This window comes from Phocoena phocoena, chromosome 13, assembly GCF_963924675.1.
Source record: "Phocoena phocoena chromosome 13, mPhoPho1.1, whole genome shotgun sequence".
Lineage (NCBI taxonomy): Eukaryota > Metazoa > Chordata > Mammalia > Artiodactyla > Phocoenidae > Phocoena > Phocoena phocoena.
Genome location: NC_089231.1, coordinates 83,692,739 through 83,710,593, shown reverse-complemented (window position 1 = coordinate 83,710,593; position 17,855 = coordinate 83,692,739). Strand labels below are relative to the sequence as shown.

Genomic DNA, 17,855 nt, shown 5'->3' with positions numbered 1-17,855 from the left:
CCCAGACTCACGCACACAGCCCGGCTGAGACAGGCAGGCCGGCCACGTGGGATCCCTACTCCCAACCCCTCCTGGGACCCAGCAGGCTGCAGCTCTGAGCCAGGGTTCCAAGGCAGGGTGGGGGGGGTCTGGGTGCGCTGCGCCCAGCACACCCAGGAGAGGCTTCTGCGCCTGAGGGAGCAGCCAGGCCAAAGGACCCTGAAAGGCTTCAGATACTCAGAAAGGCCTTTCTCTGGAACTCACTTGAAAGTGCGGTGGTTATGGGGGAAACTCGGGCTATTTTGTCTAAAACGCCAGGAGTCCCACCCCCTCTCGCAAATCCAGCTTTTCCCACACCAGGCTTGTGCTGTGCTGAAGGGATCCATGGAGACACACGCATCGATACCTTTAATCTCACTTCCCGCCCCTGCCGGGCATCCCTGTCTGTCGGCCCCGCCGTGGCAGAGTTGAAGGGGCTCACTCCTGGAAATTCCCTGGCGGTCCACTGCCAGGGCCCGGGTTCGGCCCCTGGTCGGGGAACTAAGATCCCGCATGCCACGCAGTGGTGCGGCAAAAAAAAGGGAGGGGGCCTTGCTCCTGAGCAGATCAGGTCTAGGGCATAGGAGTGGACCCAAGCCTGGGTGACTGCACGTCCTGACCTCATACCTGATACCCTCCCCCATCCACGTCCTCCCGGGACAGGACTGCATTGTGCCAGGTGGGCTGGGAGATGCGTCAGAGCCCTCATTTCTCCATTGCATCCCCTTCTGAGCCCTCCTGGCCCTACTCCAGCATCATCGCACCTGCCTGCCTCCGCCCATTTATCCCAGTGCTGCTGGGTGGTCGGTCAGTCTGGGGTTTTGCCTTCCAGCGAGTCCTTCCCGCCACAGCATCTCGGAGTGGAGGATGCAGAGTATCGCCCGGGACTCGGACGAGAGCTCGGATGATGAGTTCTTTGATGCTCACGGTAGGTGGGCACCCTGGAGCACACGGGCCTTCCCAAGAGGGGGAGGGGAGGGGTCTGAGAGAGCTGCAGGGGATGCAAGGCAAGTCAAGGTGGGGATTACCTGTGAAAAGTTCTGGGTGAACAGCAGCACGTGGGGGCAGGGGCAGGATGAGATGGGGTCTCACACTCACCTTAACCTGGTATCAGAATGTGCACGGGGTCTGGCAGGTGGGGACTGTTCTCTCGAACCCCCCCAAAATGGATTTAAAATCAGACAGTGACATTTTTTCCATATGTGAATTTATTCCCAAAGGGAATTCCCTGGCGGTCCAGGGATTAGGACTCGGTGCTCTCACTGCCGTGGCCCCGGGTTCAATCCCTGGTCAGGGAACTAAGATCCCGCAAGCCATGCGGCATGGCCAAAATAATAATAATAATAATTCCCTAAGAAGCTTTACAAAAGCATAACTTCTTCTAATCTTCTAATTTTTGTAATTACTGTCTTTTCATGATTAAATTAACACACATCTAATGTAGAAAGCTTAGAAAATACAAACAAGTAGAAAATACATGAAGTGCCCATTTTCCCGCGAATCCCAGAATAAGCACAGCAAACAGCCGGATAAATCACCCACCTGTGATTTGCACCTACCAAACATCCTTGCTTCGTACTTTGCCTTTCCTCTTGAGGAAGTAAGAGGGGCCAGCAGGCAGGTACAGGGAGACAGGTTTGCAGTTTATAAGGCAGGACGCACTCAGAAAGGGACAGGGACTTGCCCACAGGCACACAGCAGGGCAGAGGCAGATGTGGCCCTGGGGTGGGGACCAGGAAAGGGAGGCAGGTGGTTCCTGAGGCAGCCTCTGCACCTGGGGCCTCCCTGAGGCTAGAGAGGGTGTTTAAGGCATCCCATACTCCCACTGCCCTCCAGCCAGGCCAAGAGGCTGAGCCCCCCCGGCTCTGTGTCCCTGATATGGGGCAAAGACACATCTAATGTAGAAACTTTAGAAAAAGCTGGAAAAGAGAAGAGACAGCAGAGCAGGAGATGCCAGAGCCGCAGTGTCCTGGGGAAACTGTCCCAGTGACCCACAGAGGAGGGACCAGTCATGGTGGAGCCCAGACAGCTGCTTCCTACCCAGCAGTCACGGGTGAAAGTTCTCAGAAAAGCAGAAAAAACAAGAGTCATGGACGGAACTGTTCATAGCAGCACTTCTCACTAAGCTGTCGTTTTGTGGACATTGAAAACAGTCAGGAACATCATGGAGAAACAAGATGTGGTCCGTCCATACGATGGAATATGACTTGAGCATGAAAAGGGATGAGGCACTGACACGTGGTTGAAACTTAGAAACACCATGGGAAGTAGAAGAAGCCAGACACAAAAGACCACATACTGGGGCTTCCCTGGTGGCGCAGTGGTTGAGAGTCCGCCTGCCGATGCAGGGGACGTGGGTTCGTGCCCCGGTCTGGGAAGATCCCACGTGCCGCAGAGCGGCTGGGCCCGTGAGCCATGGCCACTGAGCCTGCGCGTCCGGAGCCTGTGCTCCGCAACGGGAGGGGCCACAGCAGTGAGAGGCCTGCGTACTGCCAAAAAAAAAAAAAGACCACATACTGTATGATCCCATGTATGGGAAATGTCCCGAACAGGCAAATCCATAAGTACAGAAAGTCAACCCGTGGTTGCCAGGGTCTGGGAGAGGCGGGGGATGAGGCATGACTGCTAATGGAGATGTTTCCATCGGGGGAGATGGAGAAGTTCTGGAACCAGACAGAGCTCATGGTTGCATAGCATCGTGAATGGACTAAATGCTGCTTGAAAATGGTTAAAATGGTGAATTTTATGTTAAGTGAAAGTTACCACAATTTTTTGAAGAACATCAGGCAGAAGCCCCGTGAGTATGTGGCCGTGTGTCCGTCCCGTTAAGGAAGGGAGAGCATAGAACCAAGTGGGGAGGGCCGCACGGGCCAGAGAAGCACGGGAGCCCCCAGAGCGGCCACTCTTAGGGCTCCCAGCACCCCCCTCCCCTGACTCCCTGCCCTTGATCGGGGTGCTGAAGCCCCTCTCTCTCCTCCGCAGAGGACCTGTCCGATTCAGAGGAAATGTTCCCCAAGGACATCACCAAGTGGAACTCCAATGACCTCATGGACAAAATCGAAAGCCCTGAGCCAGAGGACACACAGGGTAACCAGCTGGGGGCTGCAGGTTACAGCCTCCTACGGAGGAGCACCGAAGCACCCAGGGGGGTTGGGGGGACACCTCGGGCCCTGCTTGTCACGGTCACAGCCTCTGTCCGCTGGGCCTGCCCCTTTGCTCACACCCACCCACCGCTTCTGTGTTGCAGACGGTCTGTACCGCCAGAGTGCCCCCGAGTTCAGGGTGGCCTCCAGTGTGGAGCAGCTGAACATCATTGAGGTGGGTGCCAAGGCGGAGAGGGCCAGGGCTGCAGCAGGGGGGGCAGGGCGTAAAGGACCAGTCCCGCGGGGGAGACCATGGAGGCAGAGCTTGGCTCCCACAGCATCATGTCCACACTGGCCTGGGCACCACTGGAGAGAGGTCTGGGGCCCAGCCCCTCTGATGCCCCTGAGAGCCAGTAGGACTGCAGACAGCTCCCCCGAGGAAGGCCTTGACCCCGCTCCACCCTTGGAAAGCAAAATGAGAAACTTGTAAATTCCAGATCAAAAATAAGATCTTCACCTTGTGCTCAGCTTGTCTGAAGTCCCTGAAGGAAAAACGATAGAAGGGGAGGAAGCGAAAGTCATCTAGGCAGAAGTGATATGGCCGCCCCGCCGGGGGTGGGAAGAGTCTAATTGTCCAATCAAGCTGTCTTGGTAGAGCGCTTGTGTCTGCTTTGGGGGTTGTTTGCATGGAGCTCACGCCCCTTCTCCTCCTCCACCTGTGGGCGGTCAGAGCTGTTTGCAGTGGGGCAGGAGCCGGGGCAGAGTGGGGCTGTCACACGCTGCGGTCACCTCACTGCTCTGGCCTCTAGCTGCCCGAGGTGGAGACGGCACCTCTGGGGACTCAGGACCCGTGGGGAGTTCGGACCGGGGAGGGGGTGCCTCTGCACCGCCGTCCTCCTCTTGGGATTCTCTTTGAGTTCTGAGGTCGAAGCGGGCTTTTCTAGAAGGGTGACTGGAACGAGGGGAATTGATTCCCAGTTGCTGGTTAATGGCGATAAAGCAAACAGAGCCTCCCCTTGCCTTCGGCGCACACAGCTATGACGGCCCCCCAGGAGGGGCAGAAGGGGCCTCGGGCTCTGGATCTTCCTGGGGATGTGCATTTGGACCCAGCACTGGTTCTGGGACACCGCCATCCAGAGTCAGATCCCTTTGCTGGCAACGGTCCCCAAACCGGAGCCTCTTCTCCCAGGCTCGAGGGAGGAGGACGGCTTTACCTAGTCACTGCTGGGGACCCCTGGCTCTCCAGAGCTGGCTCCCAGGCCCCGCCTCCCAATGGCTCTGTTCCCACTGGGGTTCGAGTCTCAGGCAGGGTGTGCCCCTGTAGAAAGCAGTTTGAATGGGAGGAAAGCTGTGTCTCGCACAGGCCTCCTGGGTCCCTGAAGAGCCCCCAGCCTCCAGTGCTGGGCCCCAGCAGCAGGCAGGATTCTCTCAGCCCCGCACTGCCCAGCCCTGCCCGTCCCAGGCGACTGGGGCCACGTCTGGGTGACAGGGAGGGTGCTGTAAGACACGCCTTCCATGAGCCTCTCGCCTGGCTGTGTTGATCAGTCTTTGGGACCATCTGGTGCTTCTGTCCTGGCCTGTGGTCTGGGCAGCCAGTGACCACACCCTGCCTTGGGCCGTGAGTTCATTCCTGCCCGGGCCCTGTGGCCCACGCCCGGCCGATGACCAGCCCCCTCTTGGGGACTGAGGCAGCCCAGCCTTGCCTCCACCCCAGGCCCGGTACCACCCACCAGCCTTCCTCCCGCCCAAAGCCCTCTGCTGCTCAGAGGCTCCCAGCCCAGCCCGACCCATTCCCGGTGGCCTCGCCAGTCCCTGGGTTCAGTGCCCAGTTCAGGGCCAGCTGACCCCCCCCATGGCCCCTCCAGATGGCTTCAGCCCCTTGTTCTGCTCCTGAGTTCCGTAGGGACAGGCCCCTCTCTTCAGCTCCCTTCCCCGCCCCCCTCAGCCCCTGACATAATATGGGCAAGGCAGGTACTCACCTGTGGCTCTCTTGGGCCCTGGCCCTGGCCTCCCACACCAGAAGTCACACACCAGAAGCCAGGGATGGGGAGAGGCCCCTGGGGATGGGGCTACAGCCTATGGTAGCAGAAGAGCACTGAGCTGGTGGCAGGAGCTCTGGGTTCCGGTCCAGCTTGGTACTGATGCGCTGTGTGATATTAGACAAGTCCCTTGTTGTCTCTGGGCCACCTCGTCTGTAGATCCCATGGTGGATGTGTGCAAGTCTCACTTGGACTTCATAAGCAGGGCTGACTCCTCACAAATGAGGGGGGTTCAGATAGACACACCTGCGTTGCCCTCCCCACTCTAAGATGCTGGGGTTCTGCCACCTCTGGGACATCTCTGCTCTTGAGGACCTTGGTCTTAGAGGCTGGGAATGGCAGGGCCTGAGGGCCATGGGCCTGGGGCAGCGGGGGAGGGCCCATGTAGATGGAGGGAGAGCTCAGAGCTGCTGGCTGAGCCGCCAAGCTGAATCTGAATCCCTGACCCCCACCGCCCCTCTTTTTCTTTCTTTTTTTTTTTCTTTAATTGCTTGCCTCAGAATTTTTTTTGGTTTGGTTTGGTTTTTGGCTGCATTGGGTCTTCGGTGCGGTGCACAGGCTTCTCTCTAGTTGTGGTGCGGGCTTAGTTGCCCCGCAGCATGTGGGATCTTAGTTCCCCAACCAGGGATCAAACCTGCATCCCCTGCATTGGAAGGCGGATTCTCAACCACTGGACCGCCAGGGAAGTCCCCCCCAGCCCCTCTTAAGAGAGCCTGTGAGGGCTTCCCTGGTGGCGCAGTGGTTAAGAATCTGCCTGCCGGGCTTCCCTGGTGGCACAGTGGTTGAGAGTCTGCCTGCCGATGCTGGGGACACGGGTTCGTGCCCCGGTCTGGGAAGATCCCACATACCGCGGAGCGGCTGAGCCTGCGCGTCCGGAGCCTGTGCTCCGCAACAGTGAGAGGCCCGCGTACCGCGAAAAAAAAAAAAAAAAAAAAAAAAAAAAGAATCTGCCTGCCAATGCAGGGGACATGGGTTCAAGCCCTGGTCGGGGAAGATCCCACATGCCGCGGGGCAACGAAGCCTGCATGCATAGCCCCTGCTTGCGGCAACCAGAGAAAAACCTGTGCACAGCAACGAAGACCCAGCGCAGCCAAAAGTAAATAAATAAAATAAATTTTTTAAAAAAAGAGAGACAGCCTGTGACAGACCGATGTCTGGACACAGACACACGGAGGGCAGGCAGGCCCCAAAGGCCCGCACGGGGCTGAGCCTCTGCCTGTCCCCCAAGGCTGGAAGCCCAGAAGCCCCTGCCTGGGCCCACAGATGGGAGGTGGAGTTGTGCTTCGGAAGGAAGAGACCCTCTCCCTCCCTGTCCTCTGTGCCCCTGTCAGGCCGGCAGGGAGCAGGGCTGAACACAGAGGGGAGGGGAAGAAGCAGCTGGGCCTCCCCGGGGGAGGGGCACCAGGCCCTGGAGCAGAGGAACTGAGACAGGGTCTCAGAGGGAGTGACTGGGCCGCCACAAGCGTCCCCCCAGCAGGACAGAAGCTTCGGCCAGGAGCCGAGTCCCCAGGGAGTTCACCCCCCCACCCCCCACCCGCACAGGACGAGGTCAGCCCGCCGCTGGCCGTGCCGCCCTCCAAGATCCACGCGTTGCTGCTGCTGCTGCACGGAGGCACCATCCTGGACACGGGCGCCGGGGACCCTGGCTCCAAGCAGGGCGACACCAACACCATCGCCACCGTGTTCGACACCGTCATGCGCGTGCACTACCCCAGCACCCTGGGCCACCTGGCCATCCGCCTGGTGCCCTGCCCGCCCATCTGCTCCGCTGCCTTCGCCCTCGTCTCCGAGTGAGTGCCCAGGCTCGCTGCCACCTGCCCCTCCCCTGGCCCTGAGGGTCAGGAGACACCCCCCCCCCCCCCCCCCGCCAGCCGCGGTACTGGGACCGCAGTGCCGACATCCAAACCCGCCGTCTAGCCTGTTCTGCCGGGAGGCGGCAAAACCTACGCAGATGGCTGAGCCTAGGGTCCTGGAGGGGCCGGGGCCCCGAGCTGAGCCTCAGTTTCTGCATCTGTAATGTGAGGATGCTGACCTGCCTCTGACATACTGGCCTTACTCCCTGGCCCTGTTCCCCATGCCTGGCCTGGAAGCATCCCCACGAGGTTTGCCAAGCCAGGGCTGAGGCTCTCAGGGTGTCAGGCGGCTCCTGCTCTGATGCTCGGGTCAGGGAAGAGGGGCCCACGGGGCTGAGCTGAGGCCACCTGCTCTCTCCTGACCGGTCTCCCGCCCCCAGCCTCAGCCCCTACAGCCATGACGAAGGCTGTCTGTCCAGCAGCCAGGACCACATCCCCTTGGCCGCCCTGCCCCTGCTGGCAACCTCTTCGCCCCACTACCAGGAGGCCGTTGCCACAGTGATCCAGCGGGCCAACCTCGCCTACGGGGACTTCATCAAGTCCCAGGAGGGCGTGACCTTCAACGGGCAGGTGAGTTGTGGGGTGGGGGAAGGGAAGACAGAAACCCTGCAGGGTGGGCTGGCCTGGTGCTCCAGGCCAGGGCTCTCCCCAGCCAGCCTTGCAGCAAGCAGGGTGGACTCTCAGGCCCCTGAGCCTCTCCCCCTCCAGGTCTGCCTGATCGGGGACTGCGTCGGGGGCATCCTGGCGTTCGATGCCTTATGCTCCAGCAACCAGACGGTGTCTGAGAGCCAGAGCAGCAGCCGCCGGGGCAGTGTGGCCAGTGCGCAGGTACTGGCTTCCCCCAGCCCCCGGAGCAGGGGGCCTCCAGGCTGAGGACTGTCACCCTCTGGCTCCAAACATCCCAGAGGCCTGTGGAAAAAGGGAAGGGCAGAGGTTGCTAATGCAGGTGCCCAAAGGCAGGGGGAGGATGCGTGGGACAGGTGAACAGCTGCGGCGCGGCTCAACCTAGGAGCACGGCAGCTTCAGCAGGCGGTGAAGCAGGGTCTGCACCGTGGGGAGCAGGCTCTGGTCCTGGGGGGTGGATCCTCTGAGCTTCCCAGCAGGAGAGAGCACCCAAGGTCCCTCTGCTGCAGACTAGCAAATGGCCTGGCAGGCCGGGCGAGGCAGCGGGATCAGTGGGAGATCAGCAAGGCCCACATGGGCAGGCCAGGCCAGGAGTGAAGGCTGGGGGGGGACCGTGGGGCACAGAGGGACAGGGCTTTTCCCTCCCTGGCTTGGGTGAGAGGCCGCTGAGCAGTGGCCAGTGGGCCTGGAGTCAGGAGGGCAGACACGGCTTCCAGGACACTGAAGAGGGGGCCAGGCCAGTGACCACCGGGCAGTGAGCCTGCATGGGGCCGTTCCAGGACACTGACCTGCTGTCCCCGGGCACGACGGTCAACGCGGCACATGGCGGCACCCTGGAGAGCAGCCGGCACCTGAGCCGCAGCAACATCGACATCCCCCGAAGCAACGGCGCTGAGGACCCCAGACAGCAGCTGCCCCGCAAGAGGAGTGACTCGTCCACCTACGAGCTGGACACCATCCAGCAGCACCAGGCCTTCCTGTCCAGGTGGGTAGTGAGGCCCACCGCCAGGTGAGGTCGGGGACTCTAAGACAGAGGGACGGCTCAGAAGTGAGAACGTGGATAAGATCGTGCCGATGGCCCACGTGAGGGTGCTGGAGGCCCCCCCGGCCCTTGTCCTGCGATCCCCAGACTGGGCCACGGCTCTTCAGCCGGGAGAAGGTGCTTGTTGGGTACGGCTGTGGTCTCGTACACGCCTTGGGCCATCTTGAGTCAGAGGGAACAGATTGACCAGGGCTGGAAGTGGGGATGGCAGAATCAGGGAGCAGAACTGACCAGGGGCGGCGTGATCCCGGTCAGGGCTGTCCCAAAGGCGGTGGGCTCCCTAGAGAGGTTGGGACCTGCTGTCACCGGAGGTGTCCCAGCAGGTGCTGGACAGCTGCACTCACAGGACCACAGAGGGACCAAGCCTCGTTTGGGCCTGATGACCCCTGAGGAGCCTCTTTCAGGAGGCTAAGGACAGGCCAGCCCCGAGAAGGGCTGTGGTGTGACCTCATTCGTCCCCCGGCATCTGCAGCCTCCACGCCAGCGTGCTGAGGAATGAGCCCAGCTCCCGCCACTCAAGCAGCTCCACCATGCTGGACGGCACAGGGGCCGTGGGCAAGTTCGACTTCGAGATCGCTGACCTCTTCCTCTTCGGGTGCCCGCTGGGGCTGGTCCTGGCCTTGAGGAAGACCGTCATCCCCTCCCTGGATGGTGAGAGTCCCTGCAGGGGAGGAGTGAGGCGGGGGGGTGGGGGGAGTGGGCATGAGCTGGGCAGAGGGTCTCAGTGGACCCCTGTCATGAGGCCATGGCCACCTCCCAGGCCCCTTCCTCCTCTTTTCTGCACCCCCCACCAAGGACCCATTGCTCTCCTTTGCTCCAGCTTCAGCAGCTCAGTCCCTGGCCCCATTTCCCAGCACGCTGTTTCATTTCATCTCCAAGGCACCTCTGGGAGCTGAGGTCCAGAGATGGAAGGGGCTGCCCCAGGATCAGATGGGGCCAGACCCAGTCTCCCAGGCCCGAAGTCTTCCCATAAGGAAGAGATGTGAAACCAGGCACCCCCAAAGTCTCCTCGATCGGGTGGCCTCCCAGCCCCAGAGGGACCACAGCCATGCTGCTCCAGGTTCCTCCTCATGGCTACACACACAGGGAGACAGAACTTGTGGGCTAAGCAGCCGTCAGAACAGCAGTCCCTGCCCAGTGACCCTGGGATCAACGAGTGTGGTCCAGGGAGAAGTGCCATCCTACAGGAGCTGTGCAGGGGCCCCAGCGGGAAACTGAGGCTCAGAGAGGCAGGCGTAGACACTTGCCCAAGAGCAAGTAAACAGTGGCTTCGGTATGAGCGCACAGCTCAGAGACACTGATGTTAGGGCAACGTCATCTGTAAGGGTGAAAAAACAGAACCAACCTAAATGGGATGCGAACTGGTTAAATCAATCGCGGCACAGCCATACAATGGAATACCCCGCCGCAGTTAAAAAGAATGGGGCGGAACTGGAGTGCTGATACGAAAGACTCCCATTTATTGTGTTAAATGAAAATAAAGCATAGATTATGTTCCTATTTGTATGTATTTTTTAAAGTGAGATATATGTTACTGATAGTTTATAATGACGTTCACGTGATCTTCCCATCAACTGTGAGATGTTCGAAAGCACAGCCCCATCGCACAGCCTAGAGACATTTCTAATAGCGGAGAGCTCGACCCGGCTCAGCCGCGCATGCGCGTGAGGCTCCCAAAAGTTGCAGGTGGGGCGCCAGCCCCGGGGCTCTGGGGAGAAAGGGGACCCTCCGTTATATGTCTTTTATCATATATATTTCTGTACTTAAAAACAAAATTTTTTAACCACCGTCATTATAACTTTTTCAATTAAAACAAATTTGGTTAATAAAGGGACAGTGGCCCAAACAGAATCCCAAATTTGATAGAGACAGACTTTCGGGTTTCTCTGTATCCCCAACCCCGTCCCGTCGCACTGCACCCAATCCCAGCCTGCTCTAGGCCCCGCCTCCTGAGGGCGGAGCTAGCTCCAGGCTCTGCGATTCCCGCCCCCCCAACTCCGCCCCCCAGTTTTCCAGCTGCGGCCCGCCTGCCAGCAAGTCTACAACCTCTTCCACCCCGCCGACCCGTCGGCCTCGCGCCTGGAGCCGCTGCTGGAGCGGCGATTCCACGCCCTGCCGCCTCTCAGCATCCCCCGCTACCAGCGCTACCCGCTGGGGGACGGCTGCTCGACGCTGCTGGGTGAGAGCCCCATGGGCCCCCGGCCTTCGGGGAGGGTGGGACTTGTGCCCCCTCCTTGGGTGCCCCAGGCCGGGGCTGGCCCTGCCGTGCGGGGAGGGGCGTCCTGCACTGAACACCTTGGAAGCGGGTCACCTGGTGTAGGTGCGGTGCATTAGCCCCACCCACCCCAGGGAGGTAGGAGGGAGACAGCCTCCCCCCCCTCCCCCCCAACACACACACACACACACACACACACACACACACACACACACACACACACAGCTAGGGACCTCGCTCCCGCCCCACCGCCCTGCCAAGGCGGACCTGAGGGCCCCTGGCTGAGTCCCGGCCATTGTCCTGCCCTGTGAAGGGACCCCGTGGCAGACAGCTCCGGAGCCTCCAGGTCACGTAGCCTGAAGCTGGGGTGCAGGAGCATGAGAGGGGGTTGCCCGGGACCCACTCTCGCCCCCTGGGAACGGCCCGTCCCACCTGCCCCTGTGTCCTAGTCCTGTCACGTCCTGGCTCTTGAGGAGCGGCGCGTGTCTGTGTCACGTGCACACAAGTGTCTATTCTTGTGTCCCCTCTTCTCTCCCCATATGCCTCCAGTCCAGACCGTGCAAAGAAACCCCCAGCTGGTCCTGGAGGGCGGCCCCCTGGTCCCCCTCCCTCACAGGGATGGCTTCCTGGAGACCAGTATCCCCGTTCTCGCAGTCACCTGGCGAGACGGGCCCCACCCCAGCCCGAGCTCTGCTGAGTGTGTGTAACCCCCCTGCTTGTGGTGGCGTCTGCTTCACCGGCTGACCGCTGGTCCTCAGGGACCCCCGTGCCCTCCTTGGCCACCCGGAATTTGTGGAGCTGTGGTGGCGAGAAGCAGAGACCAGGCAGGACAGGCCCTGGGAGCAGGCTTGGTGCCCCCTCTCTGGACACTAGGCAGAGCAGGGAGGGGACCCAAAGCAGAGGAGGCGCACGAGCCCAGAGAGGGGAGCAGCTGCCTCAGGGTCACCCAGCACAGGTGTCAGTCCGAGGGTTCTCTCCCCTGTTTGTGAGGCTAGCAGAAGGAGTTGGGGTGAGGCCTCGAGCCCGCTGGGACCCACCTGACCCCCAGTAGAAGACTTCGGTCCTGGCGAGGGCTTGGATTCTCAAGGCCCCACTCCCTCTTCCTGAGGAGGTCCAGGCATCTCCTGCACCCCGTCTAGATATGGGTCCTGTAGCCGAGCCCCGTTCTCAGGCTGGACCCAGGTGAGCCTGGCTCGAGCCCTCAGCCCCTGCCTTTGTCCCCAGATGCCCATTCAGGGCTGGCTCGATGTGACCCGTGTGTGAGGCACGTGCAGGGGGTGTTGCCTCATTCTCAGTCCTCAGCGCTGGGCATCCCTGGCAAGCTGCCCCAGGCCCCTGTTGTTAGCGCCCCCAAAGCCAGCTGCCGCGGGCTGTGGGTCAGGCCAGGCCAGGCCGAGCCCCAGAGGCCAAGATGGCTGGACTGGAAGGGTGGCCGTGGCCAGTGTGGGGCATGAGCCCGGCCACCTTGCCTCCCTGCCCACTGTGTCTGTATTGGTCCGTCTGTCCACCCCTGCCCCAGCGCTCCCTTCTCTCTGCCTCAGCTCTGGGCCCTGAGCAGGCTGGCCCTGGCACGCTTGGGCCCATCCTCTCTGCCAGCTGTGCTCAGATACCCCTGCTCCTCTGCAGCTGGACGTGTCGGCCTTGTCTGGCACAGCGGCCGCTCCGGTTGCCCCAGCCCCAGCACATGCTGGACGCCCCCTCCCACTGCTCAGGGGCTGGAGGGCCGGGCTGGGCGAGGCCTCCTTACCCGCGGTCTCTGGTCCCTGTCCGCCTGCAGCAGATGCACTCCAGGCCCACAACGCGGTCTTCCAAGAGCACGCGGCCCCCTCCTCGCCTGGCACAGCCCCCACTGCCCGAGGTTTCCGCCGGGCCAGCGAGATCAGCATCGCCAGCCAGGTGTCGGGCATGGCTGAGAGCTACACGGCGTCCAGCATTGCCCAGAGTGAGTGCAGCAGTGCCGGGGCCTGCCCTCCCCGTCACAGCAAGGGGGCTGTGCCTTGTCGCAGCCAGTCTCAATGGCGGCCACTGTGCCCGTCCCCCAGAGGACAGTTTGCAGCGTCTGGAGGCAACCGGGGTGGGCGCCCCTGGCATCTGGTGGGTGGAGACCAGTTGTGCTGCTCAACACCGAACGGTGCCCAGGACGGCCCCGTGGCGAAGAGTGATCCAGCCCCCGTGTCCATAGAGGACTCTGCAAGGAAGGAACGTTGAAAGGGGCGGCCCTGGGGCAGGGCATGGGGGGGGCAGGTGCAGGTGGTGGGAGATGGGTGGTGCTGTCTCAGCTGGGGGTGGGTGGGTCTGGGAGGAGGGGTCCTAACCCCAGGGGGGCAGGTGCTCCTTGAAGGAGAAAGCTGGGGGTTCCATTTCTGGAGAAGCTGCAGCGGTGGCCGAGGGGAGCCAGGGAGGCGAGGTCTCCTGTGCCAGCCCCTCCTGCCGCCGCAGGGGGCAGAGTCACCCACAGCCTCCTTCGCTCCTGCCCATCTCAGAAGCTTCTCAGCAGCTGGTAGCGGAGTCCGGGTCAGCCCCGCACACACTCCCCCGGGGCCAGCGGCCCCCTGCCACATGACTGGCTCCCAGGCTGCCTGTCAGAGCAGGGCTCCGGGGCTAAGGCCGGCGTGGGTGTCCTCCTGGCCCGCGGGGGCAGTGGTGGCCCCAGCAGGGCTGAGCCTGTGCACCGCTTAGCCACAGCCCCAGCGTCAGGTGCCCGTCCCTGCTTGCCCTCCCCCACTACTGCCCACCGCCCTGGGCCAGCAGGCGAGCCCCAGCCTGGGGAGGGCCCCCGCCTCCCCGACTTGGACATCAGAGGAGGGAGGTCCCGGGCGTCACAGCCCTCCATGCACACACGTCCGCCTTCTCTAACTGGGGTCACGCTCTGTTTCCAGGCACGCCTCACCCCCTGGGCCCTGCTGAGGCCTAGCGGGGAGCTGGCGGCTTGGTCTGGGAGCACCCAGACTTCCGGGGAGGAAGCAGGAGCAGCGGGGGGTGGGGGGGGGGCGGCTGGATGGAGGCCGGGTGAGGGCTGGGGGTTGCTGGTCAGGCAGGCTGCAGGGGGAGAGCAGGGCCACCCCGAGCCTAACCAGGTGCACCTCCTGCGTGCAGTCACCCAGGAGGCTTTTGCAAACATGGGCGGTCCCCGAGCCTGGAGGGGGAGCCGGCTTCACGCGCAGGCTGTGTAGACTGAAGGCCCTCACTAAACACCCTGCCTGCCAGGTGCTGAGGACAGCGGGCCTTGCCTTGGGGCCCAGGAATCGTGACTCCATCTCTGCAAAGCCTCGCACATCCTTGAGGCCTGCGGGGGCAGACAGGGGGTCCAGGAGAAGCCTGGAGAGGGCAGTGATAAGGCCCAAGGCGGGGGGTCGACAGGACCAGGGCCAGGGAGTCCTGCCTCCGGACTGGGCTTGTCCCCTCGCCCTGTATCTCCACATCCTCCCGGCTGAGCCACAGTCCCCCACCTCCCCCTCCTCGGGCGCCCTGGCTGCTTGCTGCTCCCGTCGCCGAGTGTGGGAGAAGGAGACTTGCTTTGGTTGCAGCCCTTCTCTCTGGTCAGAGGAGGGTCTTGCCTTTGGGCTGTGCCCGGCCTGAGGGGCCAGGTAAGCCCCTGGGGTCCAGCCCAGTCACAGCCCCTCCTCTTGGCAGTTGCGGCGAAGTGGTGGGGTCAGAAGCGGATCGACTACGCCCTGTACTGCCCCGACGCCCTGACGGCCTTCCCCACCGTGGCCCTGCCCCACCTCTTCCACGCCAGCTACTGGGAGTCCACGGATGTGGTCTCCTTCCTGCTGAGACAGGTACCCAGGGTCCCCCTGACGGGCACACCTGCACCTCTCAGGAGGCCCGACTGACACCGCTGCTGAGGTGGCCCCATTTCATAGATGAGGACGGTGGGGAGCCCCACTTTCTGGCCCCAGCAGACGCCACAGCCAGCAGGATGGAGGAAGCCGTGGGGATGTTGAGATGGGGTGAATGGATGTGCACCCTAACAGGCCAGAGAGCAGACTGCAGTGGGGTCAAATAGTGCCCCCCGCCAAGCCCTCCCATGGGTAGCGTGGCCCCTAGGGCCGCTGGCCTCTCCCCTCCAGAACAGGAAGCCCCAGGCTCGAGCCTGCCCCAGGGCCTCCCTCTGTCCCCTGCCAGGTCATGAGGCACGACAGCTCCAGCATCTTGGAACTGGACGGCAAGGAGGTCTCGGTGTTCACCCCGTCAAAGCCGAGGGAGAAGTGGCAGCGCAAGAGGACCCACGTGAAGCTGCGGGTGAGGGGTCCTCCGTGCCCAGGTCCCACAGCTGTCGTCCTATCGAATCCGCGCGAGAAGACCCCATCTTACAGATGAGGAAACTGAGTCACAGAGAAGTGTGCTGTCTTACTTAATCCTCACAGTCTGGGGTTGGAGCTGTTACCCCATTTACAGATGGGGACCAGCGCCAAGGCCACGTAGCTCAGTGGCTGAGCTGGGTCATCCGGCTTTGCGCCCGTACTCACGCCCCAGGCCCGTGGGAAGCTTGAGCTGAGCCCAGGAGGCCCCAGCCGCCCCTCCATCCCCAGCCCTGACCCAGCTTTGCTTCTCCTCCCCCCAGAACGTGACGGCCAATCACCGGATCAATGATGCGGTCGCCAACGAGGATGGCCCTCAGGTCCTGACAGGCCGCTTCATGTATGGGCCCCTGGACATGGTCACCCTGACCGGGGAGAAGGTAAAGACACAGGGAGCCCGCGGGAGCCCCCCACCTCGCCTCCCTCTGGCTGGGGGGTGGGAAGTGGGGGTGGGGAGGCCAAGGGCGCGGCCCAGCCATGACCAGCCTCCCGGCTCCAGGTGGACGTGCACATCATGATGCAGCCGCCCTCGGGTGAGTGGCTGTACCTGGACACGCTGGTGACCAACAGCAGCGGGCGCGTCTCCTACACCATCCCCGAGGCCCACCGCCTGGGCGTGGGCGTCTACCCCGTCAAGATGGTGGTCAGGTATGAGCTCCAAGGAGTGAGCAGGCCGGGTCAGCCTCGTCCGGGGCGGGAGGAAGGAGCCCTGGTGGGTTCTGATGAGCTGCCCCCTCCCAGGGGAGACCACACGTTTGCCGACAGCTACATCACCGTGCTGCCCAAGGGCACGGAGTTCGTGGTCTTCAGCATCGACGGCTCCTTCGCCGCCAGCGTGTCCATCATGGGCAGCGACCCCAAAGTGCGGGCCGGGGCCGTGGACGTGGTGCGGTGAGCGCTCCGAGCAGCAGCGGGTGGGCTCGGAGGCAGTCAGCTCCACGGCCAGACGGCGGAGGGCCCTGGGTGCCAGAGCTGGGACATGGGGCACGGACCCCGCAGCTGGGTCACACCTCCCAGCTGTAACCTCTTGCTGTTGATGCCTCAGTTCCCTTACCTGGGGAGCGGGGCTGCTTCTAACAAGACCAGTTACACCTGCTGCAGGGGGCGGGGGTGGGGGCCGCGAGCACCGCGCTGCTGTCAGTCCGGCTGCTGCTGCCATTGTCGGCCCCCCTGACCCGAGAAGTGCTCTTTAGTGGCCCCCGTGGGGACTGGCTGGGCGGCCCAGGAGGGAGAACGGTGCATCTGTGGGACACCCAGGCCTGCCCCCCGCCCCCAGGCACTGGCAGGACCTGGGCTACCTCATCATCTATGTGACGGGCCGGCCTGACATGCAGAAGCAGCGGGTGGTGGCATGGCTGGCCCAGCACAACTTCCCTCACGGCGTGGTGTCCTTCTGTGACGGCCTGGTGCACGACCCGCTGAGGCACAAGGCCAACTTCCTGAAGCTGCTCATCTCTGAGGTGGGTCCCGGCTAGAAGGGAGTGGGGTGGGGACGGGCGGAAGGGCCGAGCCCGCGCCCACGCCCGTCTGACCCACAGCTGCACCTGCGCGTGCACGCGGCCTACGGCTCCACCAAGGACGTGGCGGTCTACAGCTCCATCAGCCTGTCCCCCATGCAGATCTACATCGTGGGCCGGCCCACCAAGAAGCTGCAGCAGCAGTGCCAGGTGAGCAGACGCGTCATGGCTGGCTGGCGGGCGGGCGGGCGGGCAGCCCCGGGAGCCCCGCCCCCTGACAGCCGTGCTCCGCGTTGCCCTCCCTCCCCCGCAGTTCATCACCGATGGCTATGCGGCCCACCTGGCCCAGCTCAAGTATAACCACCGGGCGCGCCCGGCGCGCAACGCGGCCACCCGCATGGCGCTGCGCAAGGGCAGCTTCGGCCTGCCTGGCCAGGGCGACTTCCTGCGCTCCCGGAACCACCTGCTCCGCACCATCTCGGCCCAGCCCAGCGGGCCCGGCCACCGGCACGAGCGGACGCAGAGCCAGGCGGACGGCGAGCAGCGGGGACAACGTAGCATGAGCGTGGCAGCCGGCTGCTGGGGCCGCACCATGGCGGGCCGGCCCGAGCCGGGGACAGCTGCGGGCCCCAAGTAGGGCTCCGGGAGCAAGGCGCTGTGGTCTCCATGGTGCTAGGCCGGGGCGGCCCGCCCTGCCAGGAAGCCTGGCCTGGGCACGGACAGTCGGCTGGGGCCCAGCTTGTCCCAGGGCCTGGCAGAGGACACGGGGCCGTGCCACACACAGCCCTTCCAGCCCTGCCTCACGTGTTAGGGTCTGCGGGGTTCCAGCATATCGTGGAAGCTGGCAGGACGACCAGCCCGAGGATGACGGAGGGACCAGGACCCCCCCAGCGTGGACTGGCCGGGAAGGCACTCCCGGACGCTTGCCCTGCGTTGACCGCCCAGCATCCTGATGCCAGGCCTGGGCACCTCCCGTCCACTAGCTCGCCCCGACCCCCAAGTCCCCTCCCACTTGGTAGCAGCTCCAACGGGGGACAGCCTGCTTCTTGTTAACTCGAGTTACTCAACTGCTCGACCTCACTGGTTTTGCACTGAAGTTTGAGGGTGGAGACCCATCACCATCTCCTATGGCTACAGATCCGTTGATGTGCGTGAAAATTCAGCGTTTGCTGATCCAGGACCCGTCGCCACACAGAAGGCTCCAGGGCAGAGAATCCTTG

General features: G+C 62.9%; 1 protein-coding gene across 5 annotated transcripts in view; it reads left to right on the top strand.

The window, feature by feature from the left end:
• Positions 1–17,272, top strand: part of PITPNM2 (phosphatidylinositol transfer protein membrane associated 2) — a 31,351-nt gene extending 14,079 nt beyond the window's left edge. The window contains exons 6-24 of one of the 5 annotated variants that reach the window (XM_065889279.1): positions 851–946; positions 3,001–3,105; positions 3,266–3,336; positions 6,683–6,930; positions 7,374–7,563; positions 7,702–7,821; positions 8,397–8,602; positions 9,132–9,310; positions 10,668–10,838; positions 12,652–12,816; positions 13,538–13,635; positions 14,486–14,656; positions 15,003–15,119; positions 15,442–15,558; positions 15,678–15,826; positions 15,920–16,069; positions 16,455–16,638; positions 16,717–16,845; positions 16,949–17,272. In XM_065889279.1, coding sequence (XP_065745351.1) covers positions 851–946; positions 3,001–3,105; positions 3,266–3,336; positions 6,683–6,930; positions 7,374–7,563; positions 7,702–7,821; positions 8,397–8,602; positions 9,132–9,310; positions 10,668–10,838; positions 12,652–12,816; positions 13,538–13,635; positions 14,486–14,656; positions 15,003–15,119; positions 15,442–15,558; positions 15,678–15,826; positions 15,920–16,069; positions 16,455–16,638; positions 16,717–16,845; positions 16,949–17,272 — 2,990 coding nt within the window. Of the gene's footprint in view, positions 1–850; positions 947–3,000; positions 3,106–3,265; positions 3,337–3,598; positions 3,662–6,682; positions 6,931–7,373; positions 7,564–7,701; positions 7,822–8,396; positions 8,603–9,131; positions 9,311–10,667; positions 10,839–11,423; positions 11,574–12,651; positions 12,817–13,537; positions 13,636–14,485; positions 14,657–15,002; positions 15,120–15,441; positions 15,559–15,677; positions 15,827–15,919; positions 16,070–16,454; positions 16,639–16,716; positions 16,846–16,948 lie in introns of those variants that run through there. The other 4 variants (XM_065889278.1, XM_065889281.1, XM_065889280.1 and 1 more) reach the window with 4 other exon arrangements.
• Positions 17,273–17,855: the final 583 nt, after the last annotated feature.